This window comes from Heteronotia binoei, chromosome 5 (assembly GCF_032191835.1).
Source record: "Heteronotia binoei isolate CCM8104 ecotype False Entrance Well chromosome 5, APGP_CSIRO_Hbin_v1, whole genome shotgun sequence".
NCBI classification, from domain to species: domain Eukaryota; kingdom Metazoa; phylum Chordata; class Lepidosauria; order Squamata; family Gekkonidae; genus Heteronotia; species Heteronotia binoei.
In genome coordinates this window covers 542,445-563,204 of record NC_083227.1, presented here as the reverse complement: position 1 = coordinate 563,204, position 20,760 = coordinate 542,445, and the positions used below count along the sequence as shown (strand labels likewise).

The 20,760-nt window shown below is 44.7% G+C and overlaps 1 protein-coding gene across 1 annotated transcript; it reads right to left on the bottom strand.

Moving 5' to 3' along the window:
• Nucleotides 1-526: 526 nt before the first annotated feature.
• Nucleotides 527-20,719, bottom strand: LOC132571027 (zinc finger protein 665-like). Its single transcript, XM_060237658.1, has 6 exons — nucleotides 20,687-20,719; nucleotides 18,740-18,869; nucleotides 17,968-18,158; nucleotides 13,423-13,552; nucleotides 4,280-4,368; nucleotides 527-3,685 (listed from the first exon to the last, which is right to left on the bottom strand). The coding sequence occupies exons 1-6, from the start codon at nucleotides 20,717-20,719 to the stop codon at nucleotides 1,760-1,762; spliced, it is 2,499 nt and encodes an 832-aa protein (XP_060093641.1). The 3' UTR covers nucleotides 527-1,759.
• Between the last annotated feature and the right edge of the window lie 41 nt (nucleotides 20,720-20,760).

The window sequence follows — 20,760 nt, the reverse complement described above, 5'->3', positions numbered from 1 at the left end:
GGGAGAGCTCTCTCAGCCTCACCCACCTCACAGGGTGCCTGTTGTGGAGGAGGAAGATAAAGGAGATTGTAGGCTGCTCTGAATATCTGTCCTTGAAAGGGCAGCTTCTGGGAGAGCTCTTTCAGCCTCACCCACCTCACAGGGTGCCTGTTGTGGAGGAGGAAGATAAAGGAGATTGTAGGCCGCTCTGAATATCTGTCCTTGAAAGGGCAGCTTCTGGGAGAGCTCTCTCAGCCCCACCCACCTCACAGGGTGCCTGTTGTGGAGCAGGAAGATAAAGGAGATTGTGAGCTGCTCTGAGACTCTGAGATTCAGAGTGAAGGGTGGAGTATAAATCCAATATGTCCATCTTCTTCTCTGGTGGGGGAAGTTATCCACAGTCACACCCCCTCTTGCTCCAGGCAGGGCTGTGCAAACTTTTGGGATGCCTTCCAGATCACAGGGCGGGGGGGAGGGGGGGAGTGTCCTTCCCAGGCATAGAATAGCCAAGCCCCAAACTACTGAAAACTCCACACAGAAAAGGAACTAACCAAGTAATACAACTTTATTAATCCAACCATGCAAAAGGGGAAGAAAAGAAAAAAGAGCCAACCTTTCAAGTAGGCGTAACAACAGCCTCTTGGGGAGGGAAAAATAACTGGATGATTTTGCCCCACCGAAGAGAAGAAACCTTCAGGTAAGTCAATGTTTTGTTTTCAGAATTCCTCAATAACATTTTGTTAAAATGCTTCTTGCACCAGAGTCTCAGAAAACCAACTACATGGAAAGTGCTGTAAGAGAGAGATTTATTTTCCCCCACCAACATGTCTGGAGATGAAACTCACTCCTTATCAACAGCATTAGAGCACTTCTTTGAAGTTTAGGATGGGAGGAAGGGACAGGCTTCATTCCCTGCCCCCCCCCCCCAAGACTTTGGCAGGGCTCTGAGCTGGATCATAAATCTCACATCTCCAGGACTCTAGCCCTGAGCTAAAACAAGGAAAACCCGGGGAGCTCCTGATGCTGGACAAAAGGAGCCAGCTTTTCACCATCTCTTAAGACCCAGAGAGATCAATCAACAGCTGGGGGATTCCTCCAAACTAGACTCTTGACCGTGTCGTTCCTCAATTCAGCCCACACTCATTCCTCACCAGAAGTCCCCACGATGAATCTTTTGATGTACTCTTAGGCTGCCATTAAAAGAGAAGCACTTCCCACACTCCAAGCATTTATGTGGCTTCTCCCTGTGTGAATCTTTTGATGTGACCTTAGGTGGCCACTTTGGGAGAAGCACTTTCTACACTCCAAGCATTTATAAGGCTTCTCCCCAGTATGAATCTTTTGATGTAATTTTAGGGTGTCATTCCGAGAGAAGCACTTACCACACTCTGAACATTTAAATGGCTTCTCCCCAGTATGAAACCTTAGGTGTGTAGTTAGGTGGTCATTCCGAGAGAAGCACTTTCCACACTCTAAGCATTTGAATGGCTTCTCCCTAGTATGAATCTTTTGATGTGACCATAGTTGGCCATTCCGAGAGAAGCTCTTCCCACAGTCCAAGCATTTATGTGGCTTCTCCCCAGTATGAATCGTTTGATGTGTTCTTAGGGTGTCATTCCGAGAGAAGCGCTTTCCACACTCTAAGCATTTGAATGGCTTCTCCCTAGTATGAATCTTTTGATGTGACCATAGTTGGCCATTCCGAGAGAAACTCTTCCCACAGTCCAAGCATTTATGTGGCTTCTCCCCAGTATGAATCGTTTGATGTGTTCTTAGGGTGTCATTCCGAGAGAAGCACTTTCCACTCTAAGCATTTATATGGGTTCCCTTCAGTATGAATCTTTTGATGTGCTCTTAGATTGGAATTCTGAGAGAAGCGCTTTCCACACTCTGAGCATTTATATGGCTTTTCCCCAGTATGAATCTTTTGATGTGCTTTTAGGGAGCCATTCTGAGAGAAGCACTTTCCACACTTCAAGCATTTATATGGCTTTTCCCCAGTGTGAATTTTTTGATGTGTCTTTAGGTGGCTATTCTGAGAAAAGCACTTTCCACACTCCAAGCATCTATATGGCTTCTCTCCAGTATGAATATTTTGATGTGCAGTCAGGCTGCCATTGAGGGAAAAGGATTTTCCACACTCCAAGCATTTAAAAGGCTTCTCACCAGTATGAATCTTTTGATGTGCAGTTAGGCTGCCATTCTGGGAGAAGCACTTTCCGCACTCCAAGCATTTAAAAGGCTTCTCACCAGTATGAATATTTTTATGCGCTTTTAGATTGGAATTCTGAGAGAAGCACTTTCCACACTTCAGGCATTTAAATGGCTTCTCCCCAGTATGAATCCTTTGATGTGCAGTTAGGCTGCCATTCCGAGAGAAGCACTTACCGCACTCCAAGCATTTAAAAGGCTTCTCACCAGTATGAATCTTTTGATGTACTTTTAGAATGGAATTCCGAGAGAAGCACTTTCCACACTCCAGGCATTTAAATGGCTTCTCCTCAGTATGAATCTTTTGATGTGCAGTTAGGCTGCCATTCTGGGAGAAGCACTTTCCACACTCCAAGCGTTTATATGGCTTCTCCCCAGTATGAATCTTTTGATGTGTTTTTAGGGTGTCATTCCGAGAGAAGCACTTACCGCACTCTGAACATTTATATGGCTTCCCCCCAGTATGAATCTTTTGATGTGCAGTTAGGCTGCCATTGAGGGAGAAGCACTTTTCACACTCCAAGCATTTATATGGCTTCTCCCCAGTATGAATCTTTTGATGTTCTTTTAGGGTGTAATTTCGAGAGAAGCACTTACCACACTCTGAGCATTTATATGGCTTTTCCCCAGTATGAATCTTTTGATGTGCTTTTAGGGAGCCATTCTGAGAGAAGCACTTTCCACACTTTAAGCATTTATATGGCTTTTCCCCAGTGTGAATTTTTTGATGTGTCTTTAGGTGGATATTCTGAGAGAAGCACTTTCCACACTCCAAGCATCTATATGGCTTCTCCCCAGTATGAATATTTTGATGTGCAGTCAGGCTGCCATTGAGGGAAAAGGACTTTCCACACTCCAAGCATTTAAAAGGCTTCTCACCAGTATGAATCTTTTGATGCACTTTTAGATTGGAATTCCGAGAGAAGCACTTTCCACACTCCAGGCATTTATATGGCTTCCCCTCAGTATGAATCTTTTGATGTGCAGCCAGCCTTCCATTCTGGAAGAAGCACTTTCCGCACTCCAAGTATTTATATGGCTTCTCACCAGTATGAATCTTTTGATGCACTTTTAGATTGGAATTCCGAGAGAAGCACTTTCCACACTCCAGGCATTTATATGGCTTCCCCTCAGTATGAATCTTTTGATGTGCAGCCAGGCTGCCATTTTGGAAGAAGCACTTTTCCCACTCCAAGTATTTATATGGCTTCTCCCCAGTATGAATCTTTTGATGTGCAGTTAGGTTGCCATTCTGGAAGAAGCACTTTCCACACTCCAGGCATTTAAATGGCTTCTCACCAGTATGAATCTTTTGATGCACTTTTAGATTGGAATTCCGTGAGAAGCACTTTCCACACTCCAGGCATTTAAGTGGCTTCTCCCCAGTATGAATCTTTTGATGAGCAGTTAGGCTGCCATTGAGGGAAAAGCACTTTCCACACTCCAAGCATTTATATGGCTTCTCCCTAGTATGAATTGTTTGATGTACAGTTAGCTGAACATTAGAAAAAAAGCACTTTCCACACTCCAAGCAGCTATATGGCTTCTCCTCTTGGTGAAACCTTCGATGTTTATTTAGTTCCCAATTCTGAGAGAAGCATTTTCCACACTCCAAGCATTTATATAGCTTCTCCCCAGTATGAATCTTTTCATGTGTCCTAAGATGGATATTCTGGAAGAAGCACTTTCCACACTCCAAACATTTATATGGCTTCTCCCCAGTATGAATCTTCTGATGTGCAGTTAGGCTGCCATTCTGGGAGAAGCACTTTCCACACTTCAAGCATTTATATGGATTTTCCCCAGTATGAATCTTTTCATGAACCCTTAGCTTGCTTCTCTGAGAAAAGCGCTTTCCACACTCCACACATTTATGCCTTTTCAAGAATGCTGGAACTTTTTGGGATGTTTTAGCACTGAATTGGCAGTTGAACCCTTTCTGGTTCATGGTACCATTAGGCCTTTTCTTTCTCTTCTGTGTTTCATCTTGGGCTGAGACCTCAGGCTTCTTTCTGCTCTGACAGACCACCAATTCTTTCCTTTGCTTCTGTCTTCGTTCCTTGTTCTTTCTGCAATGTCTCTTGGGTACCGCTTGACCCCCAGATTGTGCTTCCACTTGTATGTTGTTGTCTTTTCCCACAACTCTCCCTCCTGATTCCTTCTCAAACACATCTGCAACTGCAAAAGAGAGACCAAAATCATATATGAATGAAAAAGTTACAAAACACCAGTTAGCAGGTAAGGTCAGTAGTCAATGGTGCTTTCTATAACCAGAGCCAAGGGCTTGCAAAAACCTCAGCAATATCTAAAGACACATCAGGATGACCTGGAAAAAGAAGAAAGGGGTGACCAAGGGAAGGAGGAGCTGATTTCTTTCTTTCCACTCTTACAGAAGCTTGCTCTTGAGCTCCCATTCAGCTTAACAAACTTTCTAGAGGACGTTTAGGCAACACATAAAACAGAACAGAAAAAGGAATGCTGTAAAAATCTTGAATTTTATTGAAATATTTTGATTAAATAAAATAGATTAAAAATATGGAACAATTAAATCCAGGGATCGGAACACTGAAATCCAGAGATTGTTGATGTGGACAAGATAGATAATCCTACAGACCTGGAATATGAGTCAGGCTTGCAAAAGAACATAAGAACATAAGAGAAGCCATGTTGGATCAGGCCAACGGCCCATCAAGTCCAACACTCTGTGTCACACAGTGGCAAAAAATGTTATATACACACATACACTGTGGCTAATAGCCACTGATGGACCTCTGCTCCATATTTTTATCTAAACCCCTCTTGAAGGTGGCTATACTTGTGGCCGCCACCACCTCCTGTGGCAGTGAATTCCACATGTTAATCACCCTTTGGGTGAAGAAGTACTTCCTTTTATCCGTTTTAACCTGTCTGCTCAGCAATTTCATCGAATGCCCACGAGTTCTTGTATTGTGAGAAAGGGAGAAAAGTACTTCTTTCTCTACTTTCTCCATTCCATGCATTATCTTGTAAGCCTCTATCATGTCACCCCGCAGTCGACGTTTCTCCAAGCTAAAGAGTCCCAAGCGTTTCAACCTTTCTTCATAGGGAAAGTGCTCCAGCCCTTTAATCATTCTAGTTGCCCTTCTCTGCACCTTCTCTAAAGCTATAATATCCTTTTTGAAGTGCGGCGACCAGAACTGCACACAGTACTCCAAATGAGACCGCACCATCGATTTATACAGGGGCATTATGATACTGGCTGATTTGTTTTCAATTCCCTTCCTAATAATTCCCAGCATGGCATTGGCCTTTTTTATTGCAAACGCACACTGTCTTGACACTTTCAGTGAGTTATCTATCATGACCCCAAGATCTCTCTCTTGATCAGTCTCTGCCAGTTCACACCCCATCAACTTGTATTTGTAGCTGGGATTCTTAGCCCCAATGTGCATTACTTTGCACTTGGCCACATTGAACCACATCTGCCACGTTGACGCCCACTCACCCAGCCTCAACAGATCCCTTTGGAGTTCCTCACAATCCTCTCTGGTTCTCACCACCCTGAACAATTTAGTGTCATCTGCAAACTTGGCCACTTCACTGCTCACTCCCAACTCTAAATCATTTATGAACAAGTTAAAGAGCATGGGACCCAGTACCGAGCCCTGCGGCACCCCACTGCTTACCGTCCTCCACTGCGAAGACTGCCCAGGGGTGGGGAGAACATAGCGGGTTTCAGCAGCCCAAAATAATAGAAGCGGTACGTGTCCCATAAGAAACAAAAGCCTTCAATACCTGAGCCTGGGAGGCGTGTAGAATGGGGAAACTGGGCTTATTGTGAAGAGCACGCTCTATTGTATTGAGTTTGATGGTTCAGGACTAAATTGGGGCGATAAAAAAATTTTTTTTGAGGTTTTTTTTCATGTCAGAGCCAAGATTAAACTGTGCTGCTTCAACAGAGAAAATGCAGGCTCAATTAGAGGCGATGAAAGCCAGGATAATGAAGGTGATTAATGCTTCTAAAAAACAAATAAGGAAAGATATTGAGGACTCTAAACAAGAATTAAAAAAAGAAATGGAGAGTATTAGAAATGAGACTGTGGCAATAACAAAAACTGTGCATGACGTGGAAGAGAAAGTGAAAATACATGATTCCACCTTGCTAAAATTACAAGAAAAGGTGATTATGCATTACTACAGATTGATGCAGATACAGATTCATTTGAGAGGTGTACCTGAAGATGATGAAGAAGAAGATATTGGATTTATATCCCGCCCTCCACTCCAAAGAGTCTCAGAGCGGCTCACAATCTCCTTTCCCTTCCTTCCCACAACAGACACCCTGTGAGGTGGGTAGGGCTGGAGAGGGCTCTCCCTGCAGCTGCCCTTTCAAGGACAACCTCTGCCAGAGCTACGGCTAACCCAAGGCCATGCTAGCAAGTGCAAGTGGAGGAGTGGGGAATCAAACCCGGTTCTCCCAGCTAAGAGAGCTATGGCTGACCCAAGGCCATTCCAGCAGGTGCAAGTGGAGGAGTGGGGAATCAAACCCAGTTCTCCCAGATAAGAGTCCGCACACTTAACCACTATACCAAACTGGCTTTGAAGAAAATGACCTAAAAGGATATATAATAAGAATAATTGCAGAATTCTTGGAGGAGGATCCCGAAGAAAATAGAACTATGTATGACTCTATGTATAGAGTAAATTCGCTCTATGCAAAAAAGAGTAATCTGCCAAGAGATGTGGTTATAAGGTTCAATACAAGAAAAATGGTGGGGAGGATTTTGAATAAAAGTTACGGGAAAAATTTGATTGTAGGAGGCAGCAAAGTCAGACTGATGAAAGAACTGCCGAGACAAGTTCTGACTGCAAGGAAGGAATACAAAAAAATAACAGAAAAACTGCGTGACAAGGGAATGAGATATAGATGGATAATACCTGAAGGCTTGAGCTTTGAACTTCAAGGGAAAAGATTCACAATTACAAGTACAGAAGAACTGCATAAATTTTGTAGAGAGAATAAGGAATTTGCACCATGATGGATTACAAATTGATTTCTTGGAATGTGAACGGACTAAATTCTCCACAAAAAAAGAAGGGCAACGTTTCATTGGCTTAAAAAACAAAACTGTAACATAGTTTGTTTACAAGAAGTGCATATTAGACAAAAGGATTACAAATTTTTATGGAATAAACAATTGGGACTAGAATTTTGTGCACTGGCTGAGCAGAAGAAGAGAGGTGTAATTTTTTATATTAAACAAGAATTAGAACCGAAATTGGTATTTAAAGACAGATGGAAGATATATAGCGGTGGAAATTACATTGAACACTAAAAAAACTTTATTGTTGGGAGTATATGCTCCTAATGGGGCTAAAGACATTTTTTAAAAAAAATATTTTACAACATCTCGATGAAGTGACCTATGAGCAAATTTTGATGATGGGGGACTTTAATGGAACAATCCAGAACTCATTAGATAGATCTGGGAAGAAGAACAACAATAAAGAAGGGAAATTGCCAAAATCGTTTTTTGAACTGATAAAACAAGAAAACTTAGAAGATATATGGAGGAAGTTTAATCCAGTTGTAAGAGACTATACCTTCTTTTCTGCAAGACATAACACTTTTTCCAGAATTGATATGATATGGGGCACTAAAGTGTAGGGATTCAGTTTTAACAGCAGAGAATTTAACTGCGCCACAGAATGTAATGTATTGAAGCTTTGTTATGTTATGATAAGGAAACGTGCTGTTTGTGTGATCTGCGCAGGCGTTATCTGTGGTTACGTTGACCAGACACATATAATTAATTGGCTAATGTTGGTGGAATGATGTGAGGTCATGGTTTCAATAAAAGCTGGACGGACAAAGGCAGGAGGAGTCTTCTGAGAGGAGTCTTCTAAGACTACAGATGCCCTCTCAACCTTTGTGCGCACCCCTTTCCTATAGTCAGACGTCTCCCGGAATTTTTATTGTCTCCTAAATCTTTCTTTCCACACCTCAATGTCGGAGCGGGTTCTCTTACATTTTGGTGCCCCTCAGGGAGGCTCAGAAGAGATAGCATGACAAGATAACCTGATTTATTGATCATCACTCACACCCTGCGCCCGGCGAGGGCAACGACGTCGAATTTTACCTGGTCAAGGTTCCGGGGTGAGTTGGCTTGTCAAGTTAGACCACACACACACTGTAGTGAAGATGGGGTCTACGTTAAGTGCTGCTCAGGCTGATTTATTGCTTGAAAATCACTCCACTCCGCCCGAGGAAGGGCTTCAAAGACATTTCATTCATCCGGACAAGGATCCCGACAGTGAGAGTGATTTGTCAAGTAAAGAGCACACAGACCCTGAAAAAATGGGTTGTTCCTTATCAGCTGGCCCAGCCAGCCTCAGAAAATATTTACACTGTCTTCTTTCCAAAGAAGGACTTGTTGTTAAAAAGTCTGATGTTTTTGATTTGGTGAAAGCTATTACAGATATTTGTCTGTGTGTTCCTGAGAGTAGAAGTTTAAATATACAAGACTGGCAAAAAATAGGGAATGCTTTTCAGGATCATCCAAAAATCACAGCCAAAGTTCTATGCACCTGGGGCAAAGTAAAAGCTTGTTTAGAAGGACTTAAGCCCACCAACATTCTATTTAATCAGCAGACAGAGGCTGAAGCAATGCTTTCTGGCGTCTTATCTCAGATTCTGCTACCATCGCCTTCAGGGTTTTGTGTTACATCTTCTGGCTGTGATGAAATTCATCTACCCCCTAAATCACCAGATGGCTCAGAGTCGAATAAGCAGCTACTCAACAGCATTGTTCTTGTTCCAAAAATGCAGAGGCCAGCACAATTAACTACAGATCTCCAAGCTGCTGTGCTGGAGGAGGGGGATGAAAATATCCAAGGAGGCCCAGATACAGAACATCAAGGCCAAACTGAAGTTGTTTTTCCAGAAGGCTCAAGTGTGGGAGGACAGCTAGCTGTTTGTGGCAGATTTGACACATTCCAGACTCTGAATGAGCTGGAGGAATCAGTACCTGGTATTGCAGCCGTACAGCAGGCAGTGCTGACGGATGGAGCACTCTCTCAATTGTCCTCACTTGTCACAAAGGCCTATAAAGAAATCCCAGAGGCTAATGAGAATTCCTTGGCTACTTTTGCTAACACATGCCAAGGTGCCATAGAACCCTATGCTGAATCTGTTAATGGACTTATGAGGGCAGTGCAGAGGCAGATTGACAGTGCTGGGGCTGGAAAGCAATTGGCTTTTGAAAATGCTAATGAGGATTGCAAGGCAGCTTTGACACCTATCTACAGCAATCCAACCACTGATATTCAATCTATGCTCAAAGTGTGCCAAAATGTGGGGTCTTGCCTCCTGGCGGCTACAATTCAAGCTGCCCAAGGATCATTAAATCCAGCAGTGTCATTACATGTCCTGCCTATACACTGGAAATATGGATGACATTCTGCTGGCTGAAAGTGGACATTAAGTCATCATATGGATTTTTTTTTAGTAACAAGTGTTTCAAGAATATGGCCTTATGATTGCACCAGAAAAAATTCAACGTCAAAGTCCTTATATGTATTTAAGGCACAAATTTTCCACAACTTCATTAATTCCAGTTTTTCCACAATTACAGCTCCCAAAAGACATTGACATTGATACAATTACAAAGTACATTGGGAAACATTAATTGGGCTAGGCCTTCCTAGCGTCTACAACCATGGAACTATCACCTTTATTTTTAGCATTTGCTGGACATTCATCTCCTGCAGAAAAGATTGAAGTCTACCTTTGAAGAAATTGCTGTCGTGGAATGGATTCATCTACCACATACTTTTTCAAAGAATTTGTACTCAAAGATTATAGCAATCTCTGACTTGTTTTTTAAATCCAGAAGTAATCCAATCCAGTTAACAGGAAAAGATATTAATGCTGTTTATTTTCCCTTTTCACAGGTTGTTGCAGACTACTTCAGAGTTCCAAATAGCTTTTGAGGGTTTTCTGGGAACAATCCTTTGTAACACCCCCCCCCCCCCAAGATAAATGTTTGTTGTTGTTTTTCCAAATGTCTTACTAACAAACTAACTTGTGTTTTTTTCCATACCCTTTGCAAAATGTGTTAACTCTTTTTACAGATGGATCTCCAGGGTGTGGGAAGTGAACTTTACTGATTTACAGTCATCAGCCCAGTGGTCAAAATTGGCTGCTGTAATTTTAGCATTTCAGTTGTTTAAAAATAATGATTTTATTCTTGTAGTAGATACTTAATATGTGTTCAGATTAATGATGCATTTACTTTTGTTTTATTTGGTTCCATCTATTGACAAAGAGTTGTATGAAATGTTTTGTCAGTTGCAGTTTTTATTACAGGAGAGAAGAGCTTTCAGTTTTGTCACATTCGTTCCTGCTCTGGCCTACCAGGGATGTTGGTAAAAGAAAATGCACATGCAGATGCATCTCTTCAGAATAATGTTTTTTCCTTGTTTGACAATCCTATTCAGTCACATGCTGCATTCCATCAGTCTGCAAAGACCTTGCACAGAATGCTTTTCACCTCGATGTTACAAGCAGGAGACATTGTATCTGTGTGTTTTTCTTATTGTAAGACTTCTATTAGCCTTTCTTTTGATGCAGTGAATTTTCGAGAAGCTCAGGCCAACCAGGTTTGGCAAATGGATGTGACTCCTGTGTCAGCATTAGCTCCTCTCAACAAGTTACATCTCACCATAAATACATCTTTGGGTTTTATCTGGACTATGCCCATGAAAGAAGAAACATCATGTCATGTCATTCAACATTGTATTTGAGCTTTTGCAGTTATGGAGGCCAGGATGTTTAAAAATGGACAATGCACCTGGCTAGGTTTCTATAGCATTTGCAGATTTTTGTCAATTGTGGGGAATAAAATTAACTCATGGTATTCCTTTCAATTCAACAGGTCAAGCTATTGTGGAGAGAGCTCATTTGATCTTTATATCGCTATTGTATTGCCAGACGGAGGGGAAAGGGATTCCAACAGCAGCTGTTCCCACAGTCATGGCTAAAATGCTTTATGCATTAAATTTTTGTTTATTCCCCATAACAGGGTCTCATATTCCTGTTGAGCTTTATTTTAGGTCAGAAGAACATCTGTCTAGATCACTTGTCACCTATCAGAAGTTTCCTTATCCTGAATGGAAAGGTCCTGTCCTCCTGATCACCTGAGGAAGAGAATATATTGCAGTAGCATTAAAGAAAGCATTTCTATGGATTCCCCCAACGTGGCAGGGTGTTTTATGGATCCCTGCTCGATGTGTCAAACCATGGCATAAAGAATTTGGATTGTTTTTGTAATCTCAATGTTAAGAGTAACAGTTGGAGATGGAAATGTAATCTGAAATGAAAGACAAATGTGGAAACAACTGAAAATTATAGTTATGGGTTTAAAAGATGGTGTATTTTGTTTGTAAACATAGTGCTTATAAGGTTTTATTTTCTTATTAGAGAAGCAAATGTACTCTAATTGCTCTTAGTCCTTATGACATTTATACTGTTAAGCATTCTGATATTATGGTATCATATAATCCTCACTCACACACATATATATGTATAAGCAAGCACTGAATAAGTTACAGATAGTATTATTGGATATTGCAAGTTTTTATTCTTACTATGATTTTTGTTAGCAATGATTTGATATTGTTAACCATTTCTAAAGATATAGAACTATTTACTAATGCTTTAAAAATAGCTATTGCTGCTTTGCTAATTGAAATGAATTTTGTAATGAATACTGTTTTTTAGAATTGTCTTGGTTTAGATTTTCTATTTTTATAGAATGAGACTTTATATCTTTCTTAAATCAATCTTGTTGTTTTTATAAATGAATCAAGGGTTATAGAGGAAGCCATGGTTAAATATGATCCTGGTTTCAAAATTGGGAGTAGTTGGGAAATTTTGTAATGGCAGTGACTTTGATATTCATATTACTAATAACTTGTTTTTATATTCAATGTATTCCTTCATTAATCAATGTATTTAGGTTTAATAGTTTAGCCTTAATAGTTGAAAAAATAAATAAAAACAGAGGAGATGTAGGGATTCAGTTTTAACAGCAGAGAATTTAACTGCGCCACAGAATGTAATGTATTGAAGCTTTGTTATGTTATGATAAGGAAACGTGCTGTTTGTGTGATCTGCGCAGGCGTTATCTGTGGTTACGTTGACCAGACACATATAATTAATTGGCTAATGTTGGTGGAATGATGTGAGGTCATGGTTTCAATAAAAGCTGGACGGACAAAGGCAGGAGGAGTCTTCTGAGAGGAGTCTTCTAAGACTACAGATGCCCTCTCAACCTTTGTGCGCACCCCTTTCCTATAGTCAGACGTCTCCCGGAATTTTTATTGTCTCCTAAATCTTTCTTTCCACACCTCAATGTCGGAGCGGGTTCTCTTACACTAAAGACTTAAGCCTTATAACAAAGAAAATAGAGATCTTGCCGAAGGTAGGTGCAGATCACAACCCAATATTGTGGATTACAAAACTGTCTAGAAAACTAAAAAGATGGAGATAAAATGAAGACTTACTACAAAATAAAGAGACAGTGACATCTCTGGAAAATGAAACTAAAGCTTTCTTTCAAATAAATGATAAGGGTGATATAGCTTTCCAGACGGTGTGGGATACGTACAAAGCTGTAATGAGAGGGATACTGATTACACTAAATAATAAGGATAAAAAAAAAGAGAAAAGCAGATGTTGGAAATAAAGAAAAAAGAAGGGGAACTGAGGAAAAGACCAGGGAAAAAGAAAATTATAAGAGAGACTGCAATATTGCAAGCACAAATGAGACATTTGTTAAACAAGGAGTTGGAATGGAATTTGAAAAAACTACAACAGAAATCCTTTGAAGGTGCGAATAAACCTGGCTCTTTTTTGTAAGCTCTTGGAGGATTGGCTACATCAGGAGGGTGTGGCCTAATATGCAAAGGAGCTCCTGCTAGAATCCCATCCCTGGCCATGGGGCTCTCCTAGCAGGAACTCAACTGGATATTGCCCATCTCTCCTGATCAGAGCCGGCTTCATCAACAGGTTTCTCTTTACGGCATAGAAGTATTTTATGCTTTCTTTTCCAGGCGCTGAAAGATCCCAAGCGTGCTCTTTCCTCTACAGGACATGAAAGGGTGCCCTGGAATGAAAGACTGTCATAGGAAGTTTCCCCTTCCTCTCTCCCTTCTCTTCCGCGATTATAACAAAGCAAGAAAGATCCTTACCCAGAGAGGCCGCGGTCTCCAACATTTCCTCCATAACAGCCCAGTAGAGTTTTCTTTGGCCTGGATCGAGAAGGGCCCATTCCTCTTCTGTGAAGAAGACGGCGACCCCCGCAAAGGACACGGGGGAGCTCTGGAAGAGGAAAATATGGCCCTCTCGATCAGCTCTCTGACCACTCAAGAAACAATCCCATCGGCCAATCAATTGATTGTAGAATCCAACACATCAAACCAAATGCAAGGAAAACAGAGCAGTTTCTTTTTCAGTTATTATATTGTTTTTAGTTATTATATTCTCTTTCTGCCAGTTATTATATTCTGAACATCTCCAAGAAATATAAACTCAGACAATTGCAAAGAACTGGGCTTCTCTTGGTCGAATCCAGTTAAATGGGGGGGGGGGGGGGAATAATTGACTGTATGGCTGACATTATACTATCTTGCATGTTTAATCCCAGAAATAAACAGAAAAAGTGCTTGAGAGAAGAGTTCTGCTTTTAACAGTGCTGTCTGCAGAGACATCTTGTGTTGCTCCAATGGTTACATCCAGCTGTTTAACCTAAACTGCCCTAATTAAAGGAAATTATGTCTTTCCGTTTGTCTTCTCCCTAACCAACCAAAGGCTGATTCTCCCCTGGCCGTGTGATCCTTAGGGGCTGGTGAGTGACAGATTCAAGGCAAAAAAACTGAATAAATACATCCCCTGAAAAAATACTGTTAAACATTTGTGCACAAGCCCCCCCCCCCCCATGCAGCATAGAGGGAGCTGTGCCTGCAAGGTAGGCAGGGCTGAGAGAGCTCTGAAAGAACTGCTCTTGAGAGAACAGCCCTGAGAGAACTTGTGACTGACCCCAGGTCACCTGTCAGGAGCCCTGACGAGGAGGAGCTGGAAGGGTTAACAGGCCTGGAAGAGTTGCCAGCCAGATCCTCAGCTGAACAAAGAGCAGCTGGCCCATCAATCGCTCTCTAGGCACCAGTGTTAGCTGTTGATGATCAATCTCCTCCAAGCTCTCCTCCTCCCATCTCAAGAGCTAGGAGCAGCCTCCGGAAAGAACTTTCAGAGCGAAGACATGAGGCACGCCAAGGCTTCAGATCTCTCAGCCCTGAGTTCTAGCAGAGTCACTGCCACCCAGGGAGCAGGCTGATTGAGGCCCCCATATAGCTCCCACCCAGGACCTGGTAACCTTGTGGAACCCAGTTTGGTGTAGTGGTTAAGTGCACGGACTATTATCTGGGAGAACCGGGTTTGATTCCCCACTCCACCACTTGCAGCCGCTGGAATGGCCTTGGGTCAGCCATAGCTCTCATATCTGGGAGAACCGGGTTGGATTCCCCACTCCTCCACTTGCAGCTGCTGGCATGGCCTTGGGTCAGCAAGAGCTCTCTTATCTGGGAGAACCGGGTTGGATTCCCCACTCCTCCACTTGCAGCTGCTGGAATGGCCTTGGGTCAGCCAGACCTTTCTTATCTGGGAGAACCGGGTTGGATTTCCCACTCCTCCACTTGCACCTGCTGGAATGGCCTTGGGTCAGCCAGACCTCTCTTATCTGGGAGAACCGGGTTCGATTCCCCACTCCTCCACTTGCAGCTGCTGGAATGGCCTTGGGTCAGCCAGACCTCTCTTATCTGGGAGAACCAGGTTCGATTCCCCACTCCTCCACTTGCAGCTGCTGGAATGGCCTTGGGTCAGCCAGAGCTCTCTTATCTGGGAGAACCGGGTTCGATTCCCCACTCCTCCACTTGCACCTGCTGGAATGGCCTTGGGTCAGCCAGAGCTCTCTTATCTGGGAGAACCGGGTTCGATTCCTCACTCCTCCACTTGCACTTGCTGGAATGGCCTTGGGTCAGCCAGAGCTCTCTTATCTGGGAGAACCCGGTTGGATTCCCTACTCCTCCACTTGTACCTGCTGGAATGCCCTTGGGTCAGCCATAGCTCTCTTATCTGGGAGAACCAGGTTCGATTCCCCACTCCTCCACTTGCAGCTGCTGGAATGGCCTTGGGTCAGCCAGAGCTCTCTTATCTGGGAGAACCGGGTTCGATTCCCGACTCCTCCACTTGCACCTGCTGGAATGGCCTTGGGTCAGCCAGAGCTCTCTTATCTGGGAGAACCGGGTTCGATTCCTCACTCCTCCACTTGCACCTGCTGGAATGGCCTTGGGTCAGCAAGAGCTCTCTTATCTGGGAGAACCCGGTTGGATTCCCTACTCCTCCACTTGTACCTGCTGGAATGCCCTTGGGTCAGCCATAGCTCTCTTATCTGGGAGAACCAGGTTCGATTCCCCACTCCTCCACTTGCAGCTGCTGGAATGGCCTTGGGTCAGCCAGAGCTCTCTTATCTGGGAGAACCAGGTTCGATTCCCCACTCCTCCACTTGCAGCTGCTGGAATGGCCTTGGGTCAGCCAGAGCTCTCTTATCTGGGAGAACCGGGTTCGATTCCCCACTCCTCCACTTGCAGCTGCTGGAATGGCCTTGGGTCAGCCAGAGCTCTCTTATCTGGGAGAACCGGGTTCGATTCCCCACTCCTCCACTTGCACCTGCTGGAATGGCCTTGGGTCAGCCAGACCTCTCTTATCTGGGAGAACCGGGTTCGATTCCCCACTCCTCCACTTGCACCTGCTGGAATGGCCTTGGGTCAGCCATAGCTCTCTTATCTGGGAGAACCGGGTTTGATTCCCCACTCTTCCACTTGCACCTGCTGGAATGGCCTTGGGTCAGCCATAGCTCTCTTATCTGGGAGAACCGGGTTTGATTCCCCACTCCTCCACTTGCACTGGCTGAGATGGCCTTGGGTCAGCCAGACCTCTCTTATCAGGGAGAACTGGGTTGGATTCCCCACTCCACCACTTGCAGCCGCTGGAATGGCCTTGGGTCAGCCATAGCTCTCATATCTGGCAGAACCGGGTTCAATTCCCCACTCCTCCACTTGCAGCTGCTGGAATGGCCTTGGGTCAGCCAGACCTTTCTTATCTGGGAGAACCGGGTTGGATTTCCAACTCCTCCACTTGCACCTGCTGGAATGGCCTTGGGTCAGCCATAGCTCTCTTATCTGGGAGAACCGGGTTCGATTCCCCACTCCTCCACTTGCAGCTGCTGGAATGGCCTTGGGTCAGCCAGACCTCTCTTATCTGGGAGAACCAGGTTCGATTCCCCACTCCTCCACTTGCAACTGCTGGAATGGCCTTGGGTCAGCCAGAGCTCTCTTATCTGGGAGAACCGGGTTCGATTCCCCACTCCTCCACTTGCAGCTGCTGGAATGGCCTTGGGTCAGCCAGAGCTCTCTTATCTGGGAGAACCGGGTTCGATTCCCCACTCCTCCACTTGCAGCTGCTGGAATGGCCTTGGGTCAGCCAGAGCTCTCTTATGTGGGAGAACCGGGTTCGATTCCCCACTCCTCCACTTGCACCTGCTGGAATGGCCTTGGGTCAGCCAGAGCTCTCTTATCTGGGAGAACCCGGTTGGATTCCCCACTCCTCCACTTGCACCTGCTGGAATACCCTTGGGTCAGCCAGAGCTCTCTTATCTGGGAGAACCAGGTTCGATTCCCCACTCCTCCATTTGCAGCTGCTGGAATGGCCTTGGGTCAGCCAGAGCTCTCGCAGGAGTTAAGAATATAAGAACATAAGAGAAGCCATGTTGGATCAGGCCAACGGCCCATCCAGTCCAACATTCTGTGTTACAGAGTGGCAAAAAAATTTATATACACACACACACTGTGGCTAATAGCCACTGATGGACCTCTGCTCCATATTTTTATCTAAACCCCTCTTGAAGGTGGCTATGCTTGTGGTTGTCCTTGAAAGGGCAGCTGCTGTAAAAGCACTCTCAGCCCCACCTACCTTACAGGGTGTTTGTTGTCGGGGAGGAAGGAAGAGGAGATTTTGAGTCGCTCTGAGACTCAGAGTATAGGGCAGGATATAAATCCAAAATCTTCTTCTTCTTCTCGGTCTTGCATCCACACTCCTTCCTGATGCCTGCCCTGCTTGATTTCCTTGGGACCCTGACCTTTTGGCTTTTGGACACTGACTTCTGATTCTGGTTTGTGATTCTGCATTGGTGACTTGGCTCTTGCTTGACTTCCTGGACTCTGACCTTGGACTGGCTGTGGACTCCTGCCTGCCTGCACCCTGAGAACGTGACACCACCCAGCTGGCTGCATGTGGAGGAGGAGGGGGGAATCTAACCCGGTTCTCCAGATTAGAGTCCACACACTTAACCACTGCACCGAACCAGACAACGAGCCCTGCTGGGTCAGACCAGAGGTCCATGTAGGAGTTAAGGATAAGAAGAACCCCAGGCTGGCTGTAGGGAACATATTCAAGGGGGTGAAAGCACAAGTAACCCACCCCCCACCCTCCTACCCCACCCCACAGATCTTAGGCAGGAAGCCTCTCTCTCTCTCTCTCTCTCTGCTTTCTCTGCTTCTGTCTCTCTGTCTCTCTCTCAGGGCTTCTTCCGGCCACCTCTTCCTCCTCCACTGCTCTTCCTGCATGTTTCTCCCCCCTCCCCTGTTCCTGCCCAAGAGTTGGGGATGAACCCCTAAACTCACCTTTCCTGCAGACGAGCAAAGGCCAAGCTCTCCCTCCAGCCAGGGGAAGCACGAAAGGAGAGAGGCCCCGGGGAAGGGCATACTCCATATATTTTTATTTCCATCTGGAGGGAAGACTGCCCCCGGGGCACCTAGAAAAGGCAGGGCTGATCTCTCTGGCGCTCGCAAGTCCTCCTGGGAAATGTAGTCTCCTGCAACAGCAACACCAACACAGCATTTTAAAAAGTGAGGCACTTCAGAATGTGGAAAGAAAATTTCTTTGCTCATTTGTGGTTTTGTGGGGCAGCTTCCTGTGCATATGAATCAGTCTTCCTTCTTGTTTTCTCATCCCCCCACCCCCTTTCCATGATCTCTGTCCTCTTCAGCTCAATACAAAGCTTCCCTCCCAGCAGTGACCCAAAGAACCTCTGAAGCTGCCTTCTACTGAATCAGACCCCCCTGGGTCCCTCAAAGTCAGTCTGGTCTACTCAGACCGGCAGCGGCTCTCCAGGGTCTCCAGCTGAGGTTTTTCACTCTTCACTCCTATTTGCCTGGACCCTTTTCAGTTGGAAATGCCGGGGATTGAACCTGGGATCTGCTGCTTACCAAGCAGATGCTCTGCCACTGAGCCACCGTCCCTCCCCAAACATCTCATCCCTGAGGGGAAGCCTTACACCACAAGGACAAAAAGGAAAAGGTGGGGAAGTGGGTTCGAAACACCAAGAGGGTCAAAGGAAGATGGCGCCCCCTCCCTGCTCTGCTGCGTTCATAATAAAAGGGGAAAGAGCCTCACTCAGAGAGGCGGCCGTCTCGTACGTTTCCTCGATCACTTCCCAGAAGAGTTTTCTTTGGCCTGGATCCAGCAGGGCCCATTCCTCCTCCGTGAAGAACATGGCCGCCTCCTCAAGGGACACCGGGGAGCTCTGGAAGAGGGGAACACGGCCCGTGTGAACAACCGTTCCTGTCCTTTCAAGAAGAAAAGGATCCCATCGCCCACTCCCTTGATTATATACTGAAAGTCTCCAGGAAATACAAATCCAGAAATCTGCATGAACTTGGGCTTCTCTTCCTCTAGACCAATTAAATGGGGGGGAAATTGACCCTGATTGTAAAAAGACTGTCTAGTATATTAATGAGATAATAATATTTGGATGTTATATGTATATCTTCCTCTTCATTCAGGCTTAATACAATATAGTCATCAACAGGCATTCTTACATTTTGACATATTACTGTTTTATTGCTTTTGCATGCTCATGCGACTCAGATTAAAGGTTTGCTCAATTTGTTAATTTTACTATTCTGTCATTGTGTCATTGAATTTGTACCATTTTTTATTCTAAACCACTCACTACCAGATAATTTCACTATTCTGTCTCTGGATCTCAAATATCTACCATTTTGCATTCTAAACAACTCTCTACCACATAATTTTACTATTCTGTCACTGAATCTTAAATCTGTACCATTTCGCATTCTGAGCCACTGACTACCAGCTACGTGTGGTTTTGCTCACTGAACCGGGTTCCTCATCGGAAAAAGTGTGCATCCACACGAAAGCTGACGTTCTGAATAAAACTAAGTTGGTCTTCCATTTTATAAAGTTTTGTTTCAGAAAGAGTAAGGGTAGGGGATAGGGAGAACAGAGAGCACAATACATTTTAACCTTATTCTGCATAAAGATACCTTCAAAAAATACAAGCTTACATCTTCAATACTTTATTTACATAAATTGTCCCATATTATTATCTCTATACTAAACATCATCAACATTTTAAAATTGTATACTATAAATCTTTTGGTTAAGTTATCTATTAGTTTGACAATTCCAGTAAAGGCAATTTTGTAATATAAAATACAGGGGGGAAATGGAGAAAAGTTTACACCAGAGAATCTTAAGAGTCTTGAGTGTCTAGCCAGGCATAAAATTTCATCCAGTATTTTCTTGCTTCTTCCTTAGATCTCCCAGCCAATAGCTGGGATAAAGTCCAGCTCTGCAAAACTAAGTTGGTCTTAAAGGTGTCACTTGACTTCTATTTTGTTCTACTACTTCAGACCAACACGGCTGACTACCTGCATCTAGTATATTAACCTGCATGTGTCAACATTGTGTTTCCAGAGGTTTCTGCTTTAACTTTTTTATTGCAGAGACTTTCTGTGCTGCTCTAAAAGTGACCTCTAGCTCTGTGAACATAAACTGGCCTAATTAAACCCCTCCTATACTGTGTTCTATTTCCTCCACTTGCAACCCCGAGGCCCGCTCCTTCAGGCTGCCTGATCCTCAGCGCTTCTCCGCAGGGAAGTGCAGAAAGAGAAGCGGCCCCGGATCAGCCCGGCCGCCCCTCCAAGGCTGCAGAAGGAGCTGAGCCTCTCCTCCCCCCGGCCCTCCCTCTTGCACGCCCCTCCTCGCCCCAGATCCCATCACCTGCCCTCCTGCAGCTGCTGCAAAGGTGCCGGAGCCGGATCCTGCCCCCAGCAGGCGGGGGAGGGGGAGGAGAAATTGCCCCCATTTCCTTCTCCCCCTCCCACCCCTGGAAAAGGCGGGGCTGACTTGACTGGGGCTTGCAAGGCCTTCTGGGAAATGCAGTTCTCCCCCCCCCAGCTGGAAGGAGGAGGCGGGGCTGGCAAGAGAGGCTGGGGGGGGGGGGAGACGGTTGCCAACTCTCTCCCGGGGGAGCTCCTGCAGCCCCTTGCCCTGGCTGGCCTTCTGCCTGTCATCTCCTCCTCCTCTCTCCCTCACCTGGGCTTGGCGCTGCAGCAAGCTCACCTGCATGGAAGTGACTATCTGGGAAGGATAAGTTAGATGCCCCTCCC